The sequence below is a fragment of the Tursiops truncatus genome, chromosome 6, assembly GCF_011762595.2.
Source record: "Tursiops truncatus isolate mTurTru1 chromosome 6, mTurTru1.mat.Y, whole genome shotgun sequence".
Classification (NCBI taxonomy): Eukaryota; Metazoa; Chordata; class Mammalia; order Artiodactyla; family Delphinidae; genus Tursiops; species Tursiops truncatus.
The window spans coordinates 78968179-78991266 of NC_047039.1; the positions used below are offsets into that span (position 1 = coordinate 78968179).

At 52.3% G+C, this 23088-nt stretch overlaps 3 protein-coding genes across 19 annotated transcripts in view; 1 reads left to right on the forward strand and 2 right to left on the reverse strand.

Annotated features, from left to right (window-relative positions):
• Positions 1-119: 119 nt before the first annotated feature.
• On the reverse strand, positions 120-2299 carry HINT2 (histidine triad nucleotide binding protein 2). 4 transcript variants are annotated; one of them, XM_019949065.3, is made up of 5 exons: positions 2144-2299; positions 780-920; positions 578-682; positions 401-473; positions 120-317 (listed from the first exon to the last, which is right to left on the reverse strand). In XM_019949065.3, exons 1-5 carry the CDS (start codon positions 2228-2230, stop codon positions 304-306), a joined length of 420 nt encoding a protein of 139 aa, XP_019804624.1. In that variant the 5' UTR covers positions 2231-2299; the 3' UTR covers positions 120-303. The 4 variants fall into 4 exon arrangements, with proteins under 4 accessions (XP_019804624.1, XP_004312919.1, XP_019804623.1 ...); XM_004312871.3 differs by having other exon boundaries at positions 120-306; positions 2144-2298; XM_019949064.2 differs by having other exon boundaries at positions 120-306; positions 1852-2265.
• Positions 2300-3252: 953 nt separating this feature from the next.
• On the reverse strand, positions 3253-12199 carry FAM221B (family with sequence similarity 221 member B). The gene is made up of 6 exons (XM_073806278.1): positions 11777-12199; positions 9333-9984; positions 9041-9184; positions 6636-6746; positions 6270-6467; positions 3253-6078 (listed from the first exon to the last, which is right to left on the reverse strand). Exons 2-6 carry the CDS (start codon positions 9982-9984, stop codon positions 5915-5917), a joined length of 1269 nt encoding a protein of 422 aa, XP_073662379.1. The 5' UTR covers positions 11777-12199; the 3' UTR covers positions 3253-5914.
• A 481-nt stretch (positions 12200-12680) lies between these two features.
• The window catches only part of TMEM8B (transmembrane protein 8B), a 67484-nt gene continuing 57076 nt past the window's right edge, over positions 12681-23088 (forward strand). For 4 of the 14 annotated variants that reach the window (XR_012332583.1, XM_073806275.1, XM_073806277.1 and 1 more), the window contains exons 1-3: positions 12824-13563; positions 18021-18210; positions 18586-18793. Coding sequence is in view for 10 of the 14 variants with exons in the window: in XM_073806275.1 (XP_073662376.1) it covers positions 13038-13563; positions 18021-18210; positions 18586-18793 (924 nt within the window). In the remaining 4 variants the exon portion in view is untranslated. Of the gene's footprint in view, positions 13564-18020; positions 18211-18585; positions 18794-23088 lie in introns of all 14 variants that reach the window. The other 10 variants (XR_012332582.1, XM_073806274.1, XM_073806273.1 and 7 more) reach the window with 7 other exon arrangements.

The following is a 23088-nucleotide window of genomic DNA, read 5'->3' on the forward strand; positions in this document are numbered from 1 at the left end:
GCTACAGGATGGGCCTCCTTAGTGTCTCAGACCATAGTCAAGGGGGATCATAGTCTTGAATCAGTTTTCTTTCCTATTTGTGGTATAAATCTTTATATATTTAAGACAGGGCTCCAGAATTGAGGGAGAGCAAGTTTATTAGCATTACAGGGTGCCGTTTTTCCCCACCCCCATCCAAGCATCCAAGTCTGAGGTCCTTGGTCATTTGGTAGGTTCAACCTGGAGGCCACTGGAGCTGTCGGCCCCCAAGTACGTGAATGTGCAGGTGATACACAGACTGTGCACCCAGCTTCCCATCGTTGATCACTGAAATGGAGCTTGGGTCAAAGAATGAAGATCATACCGAGGGGTAGGTATGAGAATTCATAGGTGAGAGGCTCAAGGGCCAAACGTCACTCACCAAGTCGGTATCCATCTCCCAGCCCCTCAGCCTTTGCTGTCTTCTTGGCCACAAGGAGAAGGTGTCCTAGAAGCTACAGGGAAAGGGGAAGGAGACATGTGGCTTCATTTACCGGGAGCAAAATTTCTAGCTGAGTACAGGGCTCCCCCAGCCAAACCCTGGCCCTTTTCTTCCCACCTGCTGGTCTTCTTCTTCAGCCTGGCTAATGCGAGGAATGGGCTTCTTAGGAATGACCAGAAAGTGCACAGGAGCCTGAGGGGCCACATCACGGAATACAAGACACTGGGAGCAATGACAGGCCAGAGGCCACCATGTTATTTCAACAGGCTGGATGGTATTTATGAAATTCCTAAGGGGATGAGTCCTAATGGCACCCCACCTGCTGGTCCTCATACAGAATGTCAGCTGGGAGGCTTCGATCCAGGATCCGGGAGAAGATGGTTGGGGCTGCCCCCCCAGGAGCTGCCTGCTGGGCCTTGGCCACTTCATTCCCATCAGTCACAGCTGCAGCTCCTCGGACCTGAAGGTGAGTCAGACACACCCAAGGGAGGAAGCTGGCAATACCTGTCTCATGTACTTAGTTGGGGCTGGCAGAGGCTGGCCATTAACTTCACCCTTCTAAGAACCTGTTAGTGGTTCCCACTCAAAGGGAAAGTTCCTCACTTTCAGAGCATCAGCAGCAGAGAGTAGGGCCAGATAGTGCTGGGCCTGGTTAGATAACAGGCAGATTTCACCGCAGGATTCAGCAGTGCAATTGATTCCTGCTCCTAAAGGGTTGAGGAACTCTAGCACTGTTCAGGGGAAAGGATCCAGAATGAGAACCTGGAGGCCTAGGTCCAAGTTCCTATTTTACTATTGAATTACCTTAGATAAATCCCTTCTCTCGGCTTCAAATATAAAGGGAGTGGTTTGCATCATCTCTTAAAACTACTTGGAGCTCTTTCCGTTTACTCTCACCTTGTTAATGTTTCCATTTACTTCCATTACTTGTTTTCTGATCTTTAAGCCGTGTTAACTATCTTATCCAGGTTTTAATACAATTGCCCTGTTTGACACAAAGGTGTCTGGGTATCACATCTGACCTCTTACTGTGAATTTTCACTCCAGTCCCCTGAATCGGTGGAGGGAGGAGTTCAGTTGAGTGAACACAACCCCAGCCCCTGGGGATTGAGGGTAGGGAAGGCCCAGTTTCCCAGGGACTGAGAGAAGGCTGAAGTCAGAGATGTCACATTGTGGGGAAAAGGGACGGAATGAATCTGACCCCTTGAGTCGCTCTGGCAAACAGGAAGAAGAAGGGGAGTTAGCATTAGTGCTCAGTAGAAAGCCAGGAGTCTGACGGGGCAGAAGACTGGCTCCCAGGAGAAAAAGCTCACGTCCCGCAGGGGGCACTGAGGAGCTGCCCAGAGTAGGCGTTCGGTCGGCTGGGAGATGGCAGCAGACGCTGCACTGACCCTGTGTCGACCTCGGTGCCCGGGCCTGTGCAGGGCGTCGTTCATCGCCGGTTCGTTTCTCTCGCGGCGAGGCTTTAATAGATGCTGCTGTGACCACCAGTCCGACCTCACCGCACAGCCCTGGAGCCTGCACTTCGGGAGGGGCAAGGTTCCCGGCCGGGAGCTCGGGCTCCGGCCCCGCGAGGCCGCAGGGCTGCGCAAGCCGGGGGTAGCCGGGGAGGAACGCGCCCCCCGGCCCTGGAGGGCGTCAGAGCCCGCGGGACCCCTTCCTCGCCCCACGGCCACCTCTCACCTGTGCCCCCCGCGGCCCCGCTACCGCTACCGCCACCGCCCGGCGCGCAACGCAGAGCCTGGCGGCCAGCAGCGTGGCTACCGCCATCTTCCCCTCGGCCGCGGGAACCTCCCACCCCGGCTAGCGCTCGGGCTCTGTGGCCAGCCGAGGTGGGGAGGCGGGGAGCCGGCGAGCGGCGGCCATTGGCTCCGCCCGCGGCCGGGAGCGAACCCCATCATCCCATTGGGTCACGCTCCTGGGCCCGGCACGCCACTGGCTCCGCCGCCACGGTAGAGGCGGGATCTTTTCATCCCATTGGCTTCTTGTGCCAACTAGAGGGCGAATTTTCTACTCCTTTGGCTTCGTCTTCTAGTCAGACTGAAAGTTCCTTTACGATTGGATCCCCTCGCTAGTTGCGCTGTGAGATAGTTTCTCATCCATTGGAAGGATTGAGAGACCTGGAGGTGGGATTTTCCTCCAATTGGCTCACAAGACAAGGCCGGCCCAGCTTAGGTTGCGGCTCGGGGGGGTGGGGGGTAGTGGGGCTTTTATCGTATTGGCCCCTTCTATTCGGGTTGGGCCCCTACTGGTGGGCTGGGAGGAAGGGGGCGGTGCTCCGTCACCTGCCGCGCAGAGGCTCAGAGGCCGTGGACCCTTTCATCGCCTTGGCCAGGAGGAGGGCGGGGTTCGGAGAGGGGCCGTTCCGCGCTTATTGGCCCCAGGAACCACCACTACCCCTGGAATTCCAGGCAGATAGGAGTCCCGGAAGAAAGAGGCGGGTGGAGGTCGCCGGGCGGTTGGCCTGAAGGTGAACGGGCACGGGTTTTTTTTTTTGTAACTGGTGGGATAGATACCCAGCATTTTCCCCAAAAGGACAGTTTCAGCCCCTTGACCATTTCAAAGATGTTAACTTACTCATCTGAGGGCAGTTCCTCCTTAGTTTATGTGCTTGTTAAAATATTCCAAGACTAAAGATTCTGCAGTTTGTTTTCGGGGCGGTTTTTGCATTTTTCTTTTCCTTTTTTTTTTTTTTAATGGGCGGGGCCAGGAGTGTCCTGTCTTTGCTGCACGACTAATAAGCAAAGGAATACGTATCCAATGTTATTTCCTAATCAGAAAAAGTATGGGATACGGTTAGCTCCGTGCCTGGCATTTTCAGTGAGCCGGGCGAGTTTGAAGGACAAGGGAAATGTATTACGGCTAGGTTAGAAGTATATTTCGTTCTGCTGGAATATATATTTTTTGACATCAGAAACATGGGGTCACAAAATGCTAATGTACTCACACCAGGAAAGTTTTAGTCTGAGGTTTAACACAGGAGAAAAGTCACCACCGTATCGTTAGTTTTGTTTTTTTTTTAGCACATGGCCTGACATATATAGGTGCCCAATAATTATTTGTGGAATGAATAACATTTGGTGTTTTTTTTCACTTCCTTTTCCATAATATATAATACATATGTATTACATATTATATTCTTATTCTTCCATTTACAGTCAGTTTCCCATATTATTACATAGTCTATGTAAATATACTTTGTAATGGCTGCATAATACTTTCTTGAATGAGTTTATCACAGTAACCATTCCTTTATTGTTGACTATTAGCTGAGTTGGTTTTAGTGAGTGGTCATCATGGTGCTAATTGCCTAATAACCAGTAATGGGGAATTCTACTTCTGGAGATGGTAATGATTTCTTTTGAATAGCCATATTATTGTTAGAGAGTCCTTTCTCCTCCAAAGGACAGACATTTGACCCTGTTATTTCCCCCAGGAGTTCTAGCAGTCAAAGTCGCATACCTTTCCTTGGAATAATAGAGGGCCTCCCTAAACGTGAGGAGATGTACACTGGCCTTTTCAGTGCCCTGGAGGCTGCCATTGTCCGTGTGCCTCTGGGACAGCAGCAGCCCCTAGAGCTGCTCTGGAGAAGGGCCAGAGATAAAAGGTGCTGGGAAGAGGAAACCAGCCAGGAGCGGTAGGTGAGTACAGAACACTTTGAAACTGGTTATTTCTTTGGATTCTCATAGAGGCAGGTAGCACAGAGGTTATCGTATTTTATAGATCCAGAAACAGAGGCCCCGAGAGGGAACGTGACTTGTCTAAGATCACAGAGCTCATTAGTGTCAGAAACTCCTATTCCCCATAAGAATCAGCAATGGGCTTCCTAGTCACTCCCCAACACTCACTGACTCTGGCCCCTAGCCCACAGTCTTCTCCACTCTAGGCTCTTGTGATCACTTGCAGCTGCTCTCATCTGAGAGCTGCAGTGCTCTGCGTGTCCTGGCCACTGTCTCCTGTACTTTGATCCCTACCACTACATCTGCTACTGGACCTCATGAGACTTCTGTTCCTTTGACTGTTCCCTTTTTTAATCTGTCAATTGCTTCCTGGCTTCACTTTCCTATTTGTATGGTCAGCTCCCTCCACATCCTCAAGCCTTCTTTTGCATTATTTTCCTGATCACCCTCCCTGATACCCTTCCCGTCACCACCCATTAATCTAAATATTTTGCTTCTCTGCTTCTCTAACTAGGTTCCTGCTTCCAGCTATACCTGAATCCCTAATTGCCCACCGATCAGGTTTTTCTCCAGTTTCCCTCATTAGCCTTCCCAAACCTTCACCTTTCTTCCTGTCTCCTACCTCCCACTCTTATCCCTCTCCTCCCCCACCAGCAGCTGACCTTGTCTCCTACTTCACAGGGCAACTTCCACCAGATCCTACTCCCTGCGCCTCAGTGAAGGCCCCATCCTTCCTTCCATCCTTTCTTCTGTCCTCCTTCCTCCTCCTGGTCTCAAGAAGTGGTGTTTCTCCTATCCAGAGCGAATCCCTTCACTTCCGCCTTGACCCCATCCTCTCCTTCCATCTTTGGGATGTAGCTTCACCAGGCATCTCTCTTTCTCTTCTGTACCCTTCAAGGTCTTTTTCTCTACTGGCCCCTCCCTTTTTCCTAAATACAAAATGCTTCCTTGACCCCACACCCCCCTGTAGATATTGTCTGACTTCTTCCCTGCTCTTTTCTAAGTTTCTTAAAGAAATTCCTTCACACTCACTGCTGTTTGGTCCACTGCACCACTGAAGCTGCACCCTCTGAAGTCACCAAAGACCTTCTGATCGCGAAATCCGATGGACACTCTTCAGTCTTTGTCTTACTGGAGCCCCTACCTGTGTCTAACATCACTGCTCCTTCTTGAAATCCCCTCCCTCCTTGGCTTCCTTGAAGCGACTCTCTCCTCCTGATGCCAGAGCTAGCAGTTTGAACGTGGGTGCAGTGGAGGCAGATGGCTGGATCCAGCCTCTCTCCTGCCTGGTGCTCTCTCTCACCCCCTGTAGGTGCCAACCCCAAGGTCCTAGGGTGTCTACCCCGGGCCGGGCTCTATCTGCCTCATACAGAGCCAGCCAGATTCCAGTGGCTTTCCCTTTATTGCTGATCTGGGCCAGGCTCACAGAGGCCTGCACCAGGTGTTGACAGTGTCTGTCCCTGGGGGAGGGAAGCAGAGGTGAAAGGGTCAGGTACAGGGGTCAGATATGGGGCCAGGCTGGACACTGCATGGGCTAGGGAGCCCAGGGGGACTAGGGTGGGAGCTGGGACGGCCAGAGGGCCCCTTCTTCTGGAGGGCCTCGAAGTCAGAGTTGTTGATGATGGCTTCTCGGAGGGTAGGCATCTCCGCTAAAGGCACATAATCTGCTCCTGGGGGTGGAAACCAGTGCGGGTATGGGATGCAGGAGGGAGGGATGAAATAGTCCTGGATGGGATGGTGGAGGGCAGGAGTGCCTTCCTGCCTGGCCTTCTGATTACAGACCCTGGAGTGGGCCCCTACCCCAGGTTGCCCCCTCACCGTGAGGCCTCCCTCCTCGCTGCCGGGTCTCCTCAGTCTCAAAGAAAGTCTCATGTTCTTCCCAGCACCAGTCACAGGCCGCACAGAGGAAATTAGGCTCAAAGCAGTTGCACCAACAGCCTGGGGCAAGGGGGCAGCCAAGAAAAGTATAGGGTACTGGGGCTTCCCCAGGGGCTAACTGCATTCTCATCTCTTCCTCACCAACCGCAAGCCCAAGTCTCTCCTCCCAGCTCCCCATCTGCATCCCCAAACTATTTGCAACCTATCCCGACCCATGCCCACCCCTGCACTCCCCTTGCTTTGGAAGGTACCTTTGACCCTGCAGGAATGGGACCTGGTAGCTGCGTGGTCCTCAAGGCTGTGTTTGCAGCGACATTGGGCTCTCCAAGCCCTGGGGCTAAAGGTGGCCCACCTCTTGACCCAGAGCTCACCCACCTCCTCTGGGCGTGATGGGATAAAGCAGAACATGAGGCAACGGCACTGGCCCACATTGCAGGGCACGGATATGTCTGTGACGAGGGGGATGGATGATAGGGTTAGACCAGCACCTGACAGGGCCTGGCTTTCCCATGTCAACCCCCTCCCCCAAACCAACACACACACACACACACACACACACACACACACTTGCTCTCATATATCCCAACACGTGACAGAGGACAGTTATCACTCCACACCTGAGATGATCTGGTGCTCTCTCAACAAGTGTCCACAAAAGCACTTGGACTCATCCTCAATCCGGAAACAGTCCCATAGATGATGGGGGCAGCGCCAGCCAATATAGAGACCTGGGTGTGGAGGGATTGAGTAATAAGGAAAAGTAAGAAGAAAAAATAGCCTAAGCTCCCCCCAAGGTGTTCTCACCTCTCCCCTCGTGTGTATCTATCTCTACCCATGAGTCCTCATCCCTACCCCTTTAGACTTTTTTCTTCAAGGTTTGCTCATCGCCCCACAAGTGTCTTCAGATCCCTCTCCACCCTAGGATCCATTCCATCTGTGTCAGCCCGTCAGAGGGAACTGAAGACGGTCTTCAATGCCGAGCAGGAAGATTATATGTGAAATTTTGTTTGACGATGAACGTGTATCTCGCTGAGTTCTCTCTGACTGTGGATTCTCATCTCCTCCCCTCCCAACATTAGAGTCCACCTTTGTTCTGTTTCCTTTAAGTGTCTAAGGTGAGGGAAAGGGAAGATGATGGGCCAGGTGCAGAGTAGGTGGTGGGGACTGGCTCCTAAGGAGTGTAGTATTGAAGGGACCTGAAGAGGAGGAGGAGGTTGGGCAGCCCTGGTGCCAGGAGGTAGGAGGAGGGCTTCTGTCACTTCTCCAGGTTGGCACCTTCATACTTCCCTTCTGCGTTCCTGGTATTGCTGAACTAATACCCTCTGTGAACTTGAGAAGGGCTGCCTGTGGCTCTCCAAGGGTCAGGAGAAAGGGGGAGGCCAGAAGTCATGAGTGGTGAAAAGCAAAAATATAAGCTTATGAGGCTGAGAAAGGAGGCATGGAAAGGAAGGTGAGGCCAAGACATATCCCTGAGAGCAGGCACCAGCAAGAGGCCACCACCCTTGAGATCTGAAACTGTCTGGCTTCACGGTCAGTCTCACCACAAGGCAAGGGTGGTGCTGAGTAAATGTGGGAGGAGAACCAGAGCATTTCCCACTCAGAGTTTCTCATCCTCTGTGGAGCTGAGAGTACCGCAACTTCGAGCCAGGAATCCTGAGTTCCCAAGGAGTGGGGCCTTTAGCTCTAGGACTCTTATTCTCATTTAAAGTTTCCAGTGAACTGTCACCTCTACCAGAAAGTTGTCCCTGACTTCCCCTGTCTGTCTAGGGGCCCTTCCTCTTGCCTTCTGTGGCTCTCATTCTACTCCTATCACAGTACAATGCATTATAATGGACTGTTCACTTGTATTCTCGTTAGACCGTGAGTTCCTCCAAGGAAGGGTCAGTCTTTTCATCGATGTCCTAACACAGGACCTGGCACAGAATAGGTGCTCAGAGAATATAGATGCTTGACTGAATAAGTGAGTGAGCAAATTCCTTTAGGAGGGGAAGAGAGACTCCATATTCCAGGCAAAGCCCTGAAATTCCATAAGGAGAATGAGAGTTAGTGTCCTCTGGTCTTTGACTCTGGCCAGGACAACAATCCACAATTCTGTGCCTGTCAAACTAGATTTTCTTGTCTTTCCCCTGGTCTCTTAGGATCTTAAGCCTGTCCAGATGTGGCTTTTGGTTTTGATGCTTCTGACTTGATACTGCCAGCCTGTGGTATTAGTGCCCCATTACAACAGGGAAGCTTGGTTGAAAGGGCAGATTTTAGGCTGAGTCACAATGCGGGTGGGCAGGGACCAGGATTCCACTAGAGGAATTCTGATCTCTGTTCAACAGTGCAGGATCGGGTGAGGTGCAGAGGTGAACAAGTGTTAGTGCCCATAGATCAAGGCCTAGCCTGAGGGCCTGGGAGAGTCAAATTCAAGCACTGGTGTGGGAGTCATTGCCCACCTTTCAGATGAAGAGGACTGCAGTTTGAACCAGGGGAATGGCAATTATACCTCAGACACTACTTGAGGGGCTGCAGTGATGACAGCCTTTTTTTTTTTTTTAAACTTTTGGCCACACCATGCAGCATGCGGGATCTTAGTTCCCTGACCAGGGATTGAACCCGTGCCCCCTGCAGTGGAAGTGTGGAGTCTTAACCACTGGACCACCAGGGAATTCCCCATGACAGCCTTTTAATGGAGTTCCACCAAGGGGACTAAGGCCTTTTGCCATATCAGAGCAACAAGTCACCTGGAAACTGTCCAGGGTCCTGGGCCATCTCTGCCTTAGGATCTGTTTGGTGCAGGGTATCTGAGCCTTCGTTCAACCACCTGTTCCTGCCTGGTTTTATATGAATATCCCCACTTTTGTCTGCATCCACCCTCATCTACCTTGGCCTACCTGCCTGCTCTCCTCCCAGATTCCAGGCAGGTGGCATTGCCATTTCCACAAGGGCTATTCATTGAACGGGCAGGTTCCTAGATCCTGTTGGATGGAAGGATGTCCATGGGCCTGTCACCAGCCCCTGAAAGGCTGCCTGGGCTCACCTGTTTGGATGGCATTCAGGGCTGCCTCCTTCTCCCACTGGAAAAGATAATTCCCCTGAGCACCAAACTTCCCTTTGTGCATTGCCTTAGTCACTTCCACCAGGTCTGCCTGCTCAGCAGGGACCACTGGGTAGACGGTGTAACCTGGGGAGGAAGGGGCTGAGTAATTAAGGGGAAGTGAGGAGGCCCTAAAACTAAGAGAAGGGGCCAGGTCAGAGAGTAACTCAATCTCCTCCTCCTGGGGCAGGTCAAAGACAGTGATGAGAAAGGGGGAAAGGGCAGGAGCAATTACGGCTGGCTTCTTTCTTCCCCTTCTTCTTGCCCAGCTGGTGTTCAGGCTGAGCTGCGTGCGTGGTGCTGTCAGTGGCATCCACCCCTTTCTCTCCCTCTTCTTCCTCTTCCCCATCTTTTGCAGATGTGTCCAGGTGGACCTGGGCTGGAAAGCCCGAAAGGGAGTGCTTTGGAACGCTCTCAGATTCAGAGGTCTGGATAGACCTCCTTGTCCATGAGCCCTCACTGGAGGAAGACTCAGAGAAGGCTTCCTTCAGATAATCAGAGGAAGACACAGAGACACAGCTTAATGATGAGGTCTGAAAAGTAAGGTGTTTCTCTGGGACCTTGGAGATGTGAGTCTCCAACTGGGTCTCAGGGGTAGGGGTCTCCAAAGGGACCTTAGAGGCAGAGGGTTCTAAAGGAATCTCAGAGATGGAAGCCTCCAAAGGGGTTTCAGCGGTGTGGGTCTCTAAAGAGATCTGGGAAATGGATGGCACCATATGAGATTCAGAGGCAAGGGGCTCTAAAAGGGTTTCAGAGAGGGCAGGCTCTAAGGGGATTTCAGGGATAGGGGGCTTCTGTGAGTCCTCAGCAGAGGGGTCCTTTGAAGAAAGGCTCTCTTCCGCATCCATGGTGGTATGAGGCTCTTCTGTGACCTTGTCTGCTTCCATCTAGTGGTAGAATAGGGTACACGTTTCATTAGGTTGGGATTGGAGGGTCTGCAAGTCAGGATTCACAGGGGGCTATGGAATTAGGATAAAGTTTTCAGTGTACCTGAGATATAAGGGGGAAGCCAGATGAGCTCTGGGCCAGGGTATGGTGCTAGGAGCTTCACCCATGTGCCTAGACCCCATACCGTATACTGAAAGGCTGAAGCAGTCAGAATCCCATCAGTAGATGGTAGCAGAGGAGGGGTCCTAACATAGCATCTTGGCTGGTCCAAGAGCAGGGTTCTGGGCATAACTTAGGACCATGGAGGTCAGGCTGTGGAGTTCTAGAGGCTGGGAAGACCAAGCCAAAGTGGGGGTTTGCTCCCAAGAGTGCAGGAGGATGCCATGACCACAGTCTAGTTTTGTCTAGGGACCCCTCCCCCACCCCTTGGTGATGTCATTCATGTTCAAGGCTTCAGCTACTTCCAGCTGTATGCTGATGACACCTGATGACTCCTAAATCCATAGTTCCAGCTCAGACCTTTTTAAACCCCTGTACTTCACAGTCATACCCAACTGTCTGCTGGACGTTGCTAAATGGATGTCCCACAGGGCATCAAAACTGAACTCTGAGAATTATCCTAGAATTCTCCTTTCCCCTCAGCCTACATCTTTTTTTTTTTTTTTTTTTTTGCGGTACACAGGCCTCTCACTGTTGTGGCCTCTCCCGCTGCGGAGCACAGGCTCCGGACGCGCAGGCTCAGCGGCCATGGCTCACGGGCCCAGCCGCTCCGCGGCATGTGGGATCTTCCCGGACCGGGGCACGAACCCGTGTCCCCTGCATCGGCAGGCGGACTCTCAACCACTGCGCCACCAGGGAAGCCCAGCCTACATCTTAAAATGGGCACCAAGGACTATATTTCCTAACTTCTAAATATCCCTCAAATCCATTCTCTCCTCTCCTTTCTCTCCAATTTTGTTCAAGTTCTCATCATTTTCTACCTGGATTATGTAATAACTTTGCCCCTCTGCTGCCTTCCCCAGCATATTAATCCACTTTCCCATTCTTTCATTGATTTAGGTAACTCCTACAAAGAGCCTAATCTTAACACTTTTACTCAGGTACTGGACTCAGTTGAAAGAATCTGGGAAGAAGACAGGTTAACCAAAATGACAATACCAACGAGTTGGTGTTGTGCTGGGGTAAGCCCAGGATGCTGTGGGGAGTGGAGTGTGCCAAATTTATCTTGGAAGGATGTCCAAAAGGGGTCAGTCCACCTTAATGACCCAGGCGAGACTTCTAAAATGCAAACCCAACAACGGCATTCCCTTGCTTAAGAATTAACACTCAGTGACTCAGCCTAAGAATTAGGTCCAAATTTCTTGGCCCTGACATTCAAGGCCTGTCATCATTTGCAACACTGCCTAAGGATTTCCAGCCTTACCTTCCCCTGGTCTCTACCTTTGTCCATGCTCCAGAAATACTATATTTATCGTTTCTTAAACTCATCAGGGCCTTTCCAAAGGGGAAGTTTGTGTCAGAAAGCAGAGGGAGAGTAGGATGATGGGGAGGAAGATGGCCAGACATTCAGCAAGTGGATAAAGGGGCCTGAGGGTGAAGAACCAGAGGATGGGAGGAGAGGAAAGGGAAAAGAGGAGGAGGGAACTGAGTGGAGAAACATAGGGGAGGGAGAAGATAAGGATGAAAAGTAGAGAATGGGAGGGGGTTGGACTGAGGTGGGAAGGGACAGGAAGGTGTTAGGAGGGAATGGAACGAGGATTTGGAAGAGGGGCCTTTTGAGAGACTACATACCTCTGGGCTTTGTCTCGGCTGTTACAAGTCCTTAGGTCAGGATCTTGTCTTAAGCGGGGAAGGGAAGTATTGGCCCCGAGGGAGAGAAGGCGCTTGTGGTTGTGGACGAGCCCTGGCTGCAGGCGCTGTGTGCTGAGAGGCCTTGCCTGCAAGTCACAACTTGAGGAGGGGACTTGGACACCTGCAGAAAATCGCAAAGGAGCTCTGGCCAGTTCTGAAGAAGGGTGGGAGGGGGAGGGACGAGAGGATCCAGGGCCGATGAGGAAGGGCCTTGACTGAAGCTTCTGGAACCCTGGCCGGGAGTGGAGGATCCGTCACCAGGGCAACCGGAACGCCTAGTAGTCTCCGTGGCAACAGCAGTCTGGTCACCTCCTCGGTGAGTGAGGTCTCCTGAGGGGTCTGCATTTGACCCGGAGGGGACAAACCTAGAGGGTCACCTTTTTTTTTTTTTTTTTTTTTTTTGCGGTACGCGGGCCTCTCACTGTTGTGGCCTCTCCCGTTGCGGAGTACAGGCTCCGGACGCGCAGGCTCAGCAGCCATGGCTCACGGGCCTAGCCACTCCGCGGCATGTGGGATCTTCCCAGACCGGGGCACGAACCCGCGTCCCCTGCATCAGCAGGCGGACTCTCAACCGCTGCGCCACCAGGGAAGCCCGGGTCACTTCTTTTAATGGGGTTTTGCCGGATCTCTGTGAGCGGTTTTGCGGGATCTTTGTAAGACTCTGTGAGGGTCTCTGGGTAGGGTCTGCAGATATCTGAGAGGACGGCCGTGGGTGTCTGGGCTTATGAAGGTCTCTGTAGGGTTCCTATGAGATGTCTGTGGGGTGGTCAGTGGGGGCTGTGAGAATCTGATGGGCGCATCTGGGCTCCGCGGTTGGGGAGAGAAAGGCGGGGACTCTGGTAGCTGGAGCTGGGGCGGAGTCTGTCGTTGAGCCCAGCAGGGCCAAGTTAGAGACCAATAGAATAGGGCCGGGGGCGGGCTTTAGCGAGAAGGACCAATCGAGCTAATCGGGGGGCGGAGCGTCATACGACGTCAGGCTGAGGCCGCCGCCGCGGGGCCTGGTTATCGTCCGTCCAGCGCAGCCCGGAGTCGCCCAGACCTGAACTCCTACCCAGGTCCCCGGCCTGGCCCCAGCAGGCTCGACCCCGGCCCCGGGCCCGCGAGGACACCGGAGGTCACCCCCCGGGGGTGGGAGCGGAGCCGCGGGTCAGCTCTGCGAGCGCCCGCGCTGGCCTGTCCGGCCCCGCCCCTGCCCCGGGCCATGGCCCAGTCCTTGTCCCGGCCCATTTTCCTATCCAGATTCGGGCCTTGGCCCCCGACCCCGCCCTCGCCCCGCTTTCCACATAGGTTCCAGCTACGGCCTGGGTCCCAGCGCATGCCCAGATCCGGGTCCCAGTTCAGGCCGCCACTCCAGTCCCTGGCCTGGCCCCCATCCCAGCGCCTGCCCCTGTTTCACCTCCTTTCCCAAATCCCAGCCCAGCCCTTGTCCCAGACCCATTCTCAAAATTTGCTTAAGCCCGGGGCCCAACCCCTGCCCCTCCTCCGGTCCCCATCACAGTCTCTTCTTCCATCACATCCCCTACCCTTGCATAAGTCCCAGTGCCCAGCCCAGCCCAACTCTTTATCCCAGTCTTTGCCCTCATCTCTGTGTTTACCCAGGTCTCTCCCACTACCCAGCCCTCTCTTTCATACCCTGCCCCTCTCCCAGCCTCGACTCAGGTCTGGGCTCCAGCTGCCGTCAGCCTTACTGCTACTGTTGCTGTTGTCTGTCCTTGGCCCAGGGGCTGGTGAGTGCAGAAGCAGGAAAGACCGAGGCAGGGATGGGGTTCTGGCAGGGAGGGGTGGACTGGAGGGATTCAGGAGAGGTGGGACCTGGGCAACTAGATCACTGGGGAAGACGTGGAGAGAAATAAGAAGTCTTGCATAATTGGGAGGAATTGGAAGGGTTAGAAGAGTGGTAGCTGTGGGCTTGAGGCTCAGCAGGTGGCTGACAGAGACTGCAAGGTTTCCTTTCTTGGGGTCCATCCGGACTCCACTCTGACTCTTGCTTTTCTAAGAAAGTCTTGAGTGATTTGCACCTGCTCATGAAGTCTGGTGGGGGAGACATAGTCCCCCAGCAGAGAGCCTCTAGTCCAGTGTGGGAAGATCTGGCCTAAACCTTTGAGGAACTGGGCATGCCTTAAAACAGGGTTAAGAAAGCAGTTTTGAAAATAACATGTAGCAAATAACAAAAAAACATGGACATGGGTTAGGTGCCATTATAATGAGTTTTCTTCTTATAACGAGTTTCATTCCAAATAAGCTTGATTTGCTGAGGAATAATTCCTGACACTTTTAAAGCAGGGTTGAAACTCAGAGACTATTTTACAGTTGGGGAAACTGAGGCTCAGCAAGAGATCAATTTGCCCAAGATCATACAGCTTGTCAGTGGCAGTGTGGGGCTAGAAAAAGATTTCCTCATTCCTATCCTATACTGGTGTTTTTTGTTTTTGTTTCTGTTTTTTTTTTCATTGCAATATATGCCCAATAGGAAAACAGATCCAAGTGCAGAAAGGCTCAAAGCACAACCTGTCCTCTCCCCTGTCTTCCCACAAGGGGGCTTCATCCACAAACCCTCCTTACTTGTCAGTTGTCAGCCCAGGGCCACCATCCAGTGAGGAAGTGACTCGGACAGGAGAGGGAGATACCCAACTTCCTAATGGGTGGAATGTGGGAGGATGAGGGGGTCCTGGCCATAGGATATGTGCTGTAAAGATGGCCCCATAATAAAGAGTCATCATGGCCCCAACCCCCAGCCATCTCTGGCGGGTGGCACTCTAGAGGTGATGGGGATGTGCCTGAGGAAGTCTTTGGCAATAACAAGTAGCAGAGCAGCTGGGGGTGGAGGGGCTGCGTTTCAGTGAGCTCTGGGGCCCTGGTTCAGTGTACAAGCTTGAGGAAATCAATGCACGCCAAAGGTCACTGCTCCTGCAGAGATGTGCAAGCTCTATGTGGATGCACACTGGTATCTGGGCACTTATGCGTCTGTGTGTGTACCTGAGGGATCTGTGAGAATGCTGGGCATATGCAGTGTGTATATGCTTGTGTGTTGGTAAGTGTAGGTGCGTGTCTGTTGTGTGCATGTAAGCCTGTGTGTCCTTAGTGCCTATGTTACTGTGTGAGGGGGAGGTACATGTGGCCCATGCATGTTCCTCTTTAGCTCTTCTTGCCCCTCCTGCAGACAGATCACTGAAGTGTCACCTCCAAGTGGATAGTTCCCGGTTGGAGGCAGTGTTGGATGCCTCCCACAACATACATGAGTAATCCATCTGCCCCCAGCCAGATTCCTTGAGGGGCTCGGCGTTGGTTACTGCTCAGTGTTGATTACTGCTGCTGGCAGATCGGGCACTCAACAGAGGCAGAAGGCAGGTCAGTTTTTCAGTTTAGGTGAGGGGGAGTCTATTCTGTCAAGCCCAATTCATAGCTTCTATCCCTGCCACCCCAGCATCTTTGTTCATGAGCCCATTGAGCAGACACTGGGATGACTAAGAGAGGAGGGTGATTGACAGCCACAGAGCTGTAGAAAGCTGAAAGATGTGGATTAAAGCATGATTGCCCAGAAGCAGTTTCAGGTGCTTTGGGAGGATTATAATGAAGGTGGAAATGAGCACTGACTAGGTCCCACAGCAGGCAGGGCTGCCCTGAGTGCTGTTACTAGTCACTGGCCTGCAGGGGTGCTCTGTGACCTGGTGGTGATGAGACGTTTCGCCTGAGGAGAGACTAGCACTGTCACAGGACCACGATGGCACAGTCGGTCTCAACAAATCCTTGGGTCTTTTCCGACTGCAGTTGCATAACCCAGGCATGCCTTGCCATTATAGGAAATAGCCTTTTGTTCTACTGAGTGCTGTCACTAGAAGGGCCAGCCTCAGCCCGTGTGTATGCATGCGTGCGTGCGTGCGTGTGTGTGTGTGTGTGTGTGTGTGTTTCAGGTGGTGATGGAGAATCTAGCCTCATCTGGAAGCACTGGCGCATCCAAGGCAGGTTCGTCTGAGCTTGGTTAGGGCCTTACTTGTGCTTCCTCTGGGACACAGCTCTGTAGGTCCTGGTGAAACCCAAAACCAAAGCTTGGAGTGAATGGGGCTGTGGACGCTTTCTCAAACATCTGCCCTCTAGGCTCCTCCCAGCATCCCCAGCTTCTTTTTACTCCCTTTTCCCACCAGGCTATTCTATGACCTCTGTAGCCCCTAGCCACTTCAGGGTGGCTTAACTAGTCCCCCAGTTCTCCCGGCCATGCCATGTTCCTTTAATCACAGGGCTCTTTATGCGCGTCTGTCTATTGTTTCCTAAAGGTCAGTAGCTGCTTTCATCACCAGCTCTCTGAGAATCTGCACCGGGGGCCTGGCCAGCATTTCTTCTAACAGTAGCAATGACCGATCTGATGACCCATACCTGGTACCAGCTTTGAGGAAGAGGAGCCCTTCCCTAATTCCAGCAGGGGGTGCTCCAGTGCTCTGCTTCCCTGTAACAATAGTATCCAGGCCATTCAGCTCTTAGCTTTCTGCCTCCCAGTTGTCACAGCAAGGGCTCCTAGGAAACCTTTCTTCCCCATCTCTTGGTTCATTTCCCTTCATCCCTCTCTGATACATCACCACTGCCCTGTGAGTGCTGCTCTGTGAGCTTCTCTGGTTCCTGAGCAGTGCTCAGCTTGCAAGGTGGCAGGTCTTCCTTGTTGAGAGTGACCATGTGGCCTGAACTGCACAGACTAGTCCTTGGGTATAACCGTGGCTTTTGAAGAGCACAGGCCAGTCTAGGGCTAGTGACCTCCACCTATATAGGACGGCTCTCTGCAGGGTGACTCAAGGTTGCTGAAGTTCAGTAGGGCCAACCTTGATCTGTGTTCCCTCCTTCAGCAGCCTCCTTTTCCAGATGCTTCTTTCTCTGTTATTTCAAATGCCTCATTTTTGGAGTTACATCTCCCATCTCCAGAGGGGGAAACTGTCAGAATAGGCAAGGCCTGTGGGTATTTCCTACTGGGCTAAAAACTCTGCTTCAAGGTCTCCCCTACCCACTGCCCCTACTCTTGTCCTGAAGCTGCTTGAGTTCCCAACCTTCTCATCTGTCCTGGGGCCATCCTTCTGGGCTTCGCTGGGGCTGGTCTTAAGTCTCCAAAACAGTCAGATTCCCCAGAGCTTTGCCTGTCATTTGAGGCCCTCTTCTATCCAGCTGAGCCGCTGGGTTCTTTGCATTGTTACAGCAGTCCTGGTCCCTATGTGTTTGCTTGGTAGCTGCTTACACCAGACTTTCCTGCTCACTGGGCTCTGCTCCTAACAGCCATGATCAGGTATCTTGGCATTTCGGCTACAGAGGGCCACTTTCTCCCCACTTCCCACCCCAGCCTCGTCTGGATATGAATATTCCCAGGTAGTTTGAGATTCCACTGGCTTACCAGTTGACTGCCTCACTGGGCCTCCCTCCAGGAAGCGCCCCCAGCCCCTCCTTCTGAATCCCAGAGGCCCTGCTGGCTCTCCTTTCCTCCTCTCCCTGGGGCTCTTGTGGTGGCCTGCCAGCTCCTGTCCTTGCCTCTGCCACCCAAGCAGGCCCCTTGCAGCCTCACCACATTTTCCCCTCCCCTCTGCCGCCCTGAGCCAGTATACAGACAGCTCTTGTGAAGCTTCTGAGAGTTTTTATTGCTCCTGACCACAGGGGAACAGAAAGGGGAAGAAAATAAACAAGGCAGTTTCACAGTTCCCTGCTGACTCCCAAGCCCACAGGTGGAGTTCCAGGCTGCTCAGTAGCCTAAGAGTCCATGCCAGCACACACACACACACACACACACACACACACACACACACACACACACGCACGCACACGCACACAAACGCGCGTACACGCACGCACGCGTGTGCACCATCCACAGCTGTTTTGTTAGGCTTGGTACGAGGAGAACAATGGCTCCTAAGTGAGGGGCAGCTGTGGGGTCCTCAAGAGGGTTCTGGTTTTGCATTTAGACAGATCAAGGTTTGAATCCTCAGTTTGGTCTAGCGTTAAGCCTCAGTTTCCTTATCTGTAAAGAGAGGTCATTTTTCCCAAGATCACTGTAAGGTTGAAAGCAAATGATGGCAAGGGCAGCATGAGACCCAGTTCCCGGGCAGAGGAGAACCTTTGCTGAGTCGGTGCTGTGGGTGAGGCAGCTTGGTGTGCCTGGGGCTTGCTGGGAATGGCCTGTCCTACTTTGCTCCTTTCTCTTCCGCCTGCTCCCCAGGAGGCCTCTTCCTGACTGACTACTCCACCTGCTCACCCCGCAAGCTGAGTCCCTTCCGCTCCTTCGCCAGCACCGAGCTCTTCCACTTCCATGTTCCCGAAGACACATTCCTGGCCGTGTGGAACCTCATCATCTTCAAAGAGCAGGGGGGAACCTTTGGGGACCACTGCCCAGACCAAAGTGTGACTGTGTGAGCGTCTGAGTTAACCTCCTGACCCCTGCTTCCAACCCCAGGCCACTTTCCAAATGAAAATGCGAGTTCAGGAGGTCAGCTGACCTCCTGACCCTGACCCCTGACCCTTGTCCGGATTGAAGTGTGACTCGCTGAGGGCCAAGACCTCTGTCTCCTGACCATTCCTGGCTACTGTATGACTGTTTGAGCGCCCGAGCTGATCTTTTGCCCCTTATGTTCTGACCCCTGACCTGGAACCACTTTGTTGTGTGGGTCGGTATAGGGAATCCACTTGTTTTACTGGTGATAAATGACAGTTCTCCTTTCTTTCCCCCATTTTCCATGTCCCACCCCATTGCCTGCTTTCCTCTTCTCTTCATTCTGGTCCCCCAGGTATTTCCGTTCTGGGGCACCCCCTGTCATCAATCCCCTGCACACACACTTCCCAGGGGATACGGCTGTGCCTGGGGTTTTCTCACTGACTCTCAGCTGGACACTGCCCAACCGCACCTCTGGCATCTTTAACGTCAGCAGCCCCTTACCTGGGGACTGGTTCTTGGCTGCCCACCTGCCCCGGACCCACGGCCACATCTCTGTCAAGGTGGGTTGATACTGTCCAGGGTAGGAGGGGCCAGAGCTGCTTCTCCATCTCTGGGCTACCTGGCACACCAGCCTTGTGCCAGGGTGGGCAACAGCATAAGGGTGGCTGGCGTGGGGCATAGCTAGAGGTCAGCCGGTCACCTGGTGGGTCAAGACTAGTCTTGTTCTACGTCTTGGTTGGTGATAGCCCCGCAGACTCTTGTAGGCTTTAGCCCAGTCGTTAGTCCATTTGGGAGTATACGTTCCTCTTCTATCATAATTTTAGCTCCTGACACCTTATGGAAGATGTTAAGAGAATACTCGGGGGCAGGGAAGCCCCTTCCTGTTAAGAAGCGGCTTTGGGCGCCTGGCGTCCAACCTGATTGTTGACGCTCTTTCCCCCAAACATCGGCAGTGATTTCATAGAGCAGAGTTTGTTAAAGTCTCCAGTGTTGTAGGGTTGAGGTCAGGCTGCTTCTCCATTCTGGTTTGGAGGGGAAGGAAATGCTGCAGAGTTTTCCTGCCACTCCCAGGCACTGGGCAGGCTAGACCTCTTCATTACTATGAGAGGACCTGAAGGTTTCTTGCTCCTGTCCACTGGTGGGAAGGGGGGTGGGATGTGGTGGCCATGTCAGAGTGGGATGGCCACGGGTGTGGGGTCAGTGGTAACGGCAAAGGGCCAAGCGTGAGCTGAGCAGGATTTAAAGAACAGGACATGAAGAACAAGAAAGTGAGTAGGGTTTGGCCACTGAGAATTGGGAGAGGCAGTCAGGTGAGGATTTGAGAGGCCAGTCAGGTGAGGATTTGACCTGGCCATCTCTCTCCAGGGTGAGTTCCTTGAGGGCAGGGGCCCCGGACTGTGTCAGACTCCCCTCTCCTCCTCCTGCTGGGGCCCAGCGTTCAGAGGTGTTATAATGCTTTTGAATGAGCTGAGAATTACACAGGGACAAGTGTATGGGCACTGCTGTTGTCAGAGATGGGAACTCAGGCTGAGGGAGCATCTCGAGGCCTCAGTGATAGGCCAGTTTTTCCTGAGAGTGATGTACGGGAGAACCTCCTCTGCAGGCCTGGGAGCCCTCTGGGTGAGAGCATGTTGCGAACTTGCCCGGAAGTGGCTCTGGGTTCTAGGTTCTTGACTCCCATCCGAACCAAGTGTTCTTCTATTAGGAGGAATGTCTTCTTAGGTCTTTGGCCAAATCCCAAAGAGCCTGTTCCTGGTCCCAGCTCTGATTCTTGACTCTCTTTGTGAGAAGAGAAAATCTTTCTGAAGCCCTGCTGTAGTTATCCAACAACCTTTCTGACTGAGCAGGAGGAATCTGGCGCCTAGGCCTGGGCTGGGATTATGGGAGCTGAAGCCTGGTTAGGAGAGGTCAGAACCAGGCTTGACGTGCCCGTTTGCATCTAGATATAGCGAGTGGGGCCTGGGGAACTTGGCACTTCAAGCTGGAGCCCTACCCCGTAGAGATCCCTGGGGTGTGGTGAGATTAGAGAGAAGAGGGTGCAGTTACCCTGTGACTGGCAGCTGTGTGTGGACCCCACGAGAGACGGAGCTCTCCAGTCAGGCCTGTTCTAGAGGTTGGGGGGTAAGACCTTCTTTGTGTTTCCTCTAAGAATTTGGTTATCTTCTGGAATCTTACATGGGCCTGTAGGGCTTCTTAAGTTCTCTGGTTAATTCCCTAGAATCAAGCCTATGGCTGGGTTGTCCAGAGCATTCCTCTAGGGCTCCGTCTTCTCTGCTTGCTTCGTCCTCGTCCCATCGTCCTGACTTCCCATAAGGCTTGGCCAACACCGGAAGTTATTGTGGGTTCAGGGATATCCTTGGCTGGGGACTGAATGGTCCCAGCGTAAGAAGGCAGCACTGTTCCTCAGCTTTGGGGACGAGTTCAGGCCTCCCTTTAGACCTTAGTCTTTGAGCACCTGCTTTGTCCCAGGCCTTGGGTTGGGTGCTAGGGACACAGATAAATAAGATGTATACTAGTGAGATACAGGAGGTTTTAAGAGGACAAAGGAGAGGTGGATAACTCAGCTTGGTAGTGTGGTGGGGAGTTGGTTTTAGGAAACTGTTAGGAAGTGAGACCTGCTGTTGAGGAAGCAGGGAAGGGCATTCTAGGTGGTGGGAGTAGCATGGGCTAAAGCTTAGAAGGGAGAACTGAAGTGGTTCAGTGTGGGGCAGGCGTTGGGGTGAGTGAGGGAGCTGGAGGGGTTAACAGAGGCCAGATCAGGAAGGGCCTAGAAGTTTGAACTTTATCCTGAGAGTGATAGGGAGCCTTAAGAGGTTGTAAAAGGGAAGTGACTAATCTGGTCCAGGCCACTCTCCTGGGCTGTGGTCCCACACTTCTGCTGGCCTCTGTATTATTCACTACTGTATTCCTAGCGCCCAGCACAGAGCCTGGCACATGGTGGGGGCTGGGCAAATTTTTGTTGCCCTTCTGCCATCTTCTCAAACTCGTGTTTCCAAAGCTGATCTCATTTCTCCTCCTTTCCTTTTCTCCTTCTTTCTGTCAGCCACTTCTGTCTTGACCTGTGCCCTCTATCTCCTTACCTTTCCTGTGTGGTGCATGTGTTCCTCCTGTGGTGTCCAGCTGCCAGTCTGCCCTGAAGGGCTGCCCTTTGGCTTGTGGGTAACATCTGGCACCCAAATGGCTTATTAGGGGAAGTTCTCCAAATATCTGGGGCACAGTTCTCCTTGAACTCCCCAGCTTCCTCTCCCCAGCTCCAAGATTTGAAAGCAAGTGAAAGCAGATAAAAGAATGAAAACAACAATAAGGAAAGAAAAGGAGCAGATTGTACAGAAGAAAGGATTCAGTTGAATCTACCCGCTAGGACCAAGAGTGGCTCAGTATCTCAACTGAAGTGGTTCAGATCTGCTAACAGTCTTCCTTCTGTTCTTCTTCCTCCTTCTAAATTATTTTATTTGTATTTCAAATAGGTAATATATGCACCCGGTACAACATTCGAAAGGTACAAAAGGCATACAGTGAAAAGTAAGTCTTCCTCTTCCCTTTGTCCCCTTTCAGTCCCCACGTTTCCTCTCCAGAGCTGACTAGTAACTAGCTGTTACCTAGTTCCTTATATTACTCTTTCCTCCTTGAAACATTTTCTCCACTTGTCCTTTGTGACTTTACAGAACTGTCCAGTTTTCCTCCTGCCCACCGCCCACTCCTCTGTCTCCTTTCCTGGCTTCTCCTCTGCTTGATCTCTTCACATGTGGTACCCCAAAGCTTGGTCCTGGGACAACTCCTTTTTATTTCTTCATTCTCTTGCTAGGTGTCTCCAGCACAACAGTTTTAAATACCACCTATAAGTTCATGTCTTCCAGGTGTATTAAGTGAGTTCAAATTTCTTTGAATCTCAGACTTTATATCCAGTGGCTTCCTTGACATCTCTGATTGGATGTCTAAGACCAGTCTCAAACTTAGCAAGTACATATCCAAACAAAGCCTCAAGTCGAAATCTCTTTAATTCCTATTTCACTTCTCCCAGTCTAAGCCTCTTTGTTCTCTAATCTTCTTCTCAGTAAATGGCACTGCCATTCACCAGTTGCTCAAGCCCCAAATTTAGGTGTCATACTTGATTCTTCTTTTTCCCTTATTTCCCCACAACTAATCCATAAAGAAAAAGTATTGTTGACTCTACTTCTAAAGGATGCCCTGGATGCATCTACGTCTGTTTCCACTCTTAGCACACCTTCCCTTGGTCGTCTGCTGGGCCAAAACAGTAATCTCCTAAGTGGTCTCCCTGCTTCCACTCTTGCCCCCTGCCATCTCTCCAGTGCTCACCTACTTCCATGTTGATTGGTGCTAGCTAACTGTGGGCCGGAGCTGTGCCGAGTGCTGGAGTATTCCCACAGAGAAGGCCAAGATCTTTGGGCATCTTCAGTCTACAGGCCTCACCCAGAGGCTCAGGCCTTACTAAAGAAACTCAGCCCACCTATACTAGGACAGTCTAGGAATCAATCTAAGGCCTTCCACTCCAGCTTCTTTCAGACCGCTTCTCACTCCACTTCTCACTTTTGGCCCTCCTGGTCCCCTGGTCCCTTGCTTTGGTTCTGTTGCTTCCAAGAGCGCGGACGTTGACTGAGTTTGGATTTTCTCACTTGGCTTCTGCCTTGGCAGCTCTTGAGGACCTGACTTCTGCTGCCCTTCCTGTGGTTCCATTACGGGATGAAGGTCCCTGCTGCACCTTCCCTGGTCTCCACTGACTGAATGCTCCCGTGCACAATAGGAAGGTGTTAGACATGCACATTATACAGTTTAAGGAAGGAGCACATCTTAAATAGAGAGGTCATGTCCACTGATCTTTTAGTTAGGGCAACAG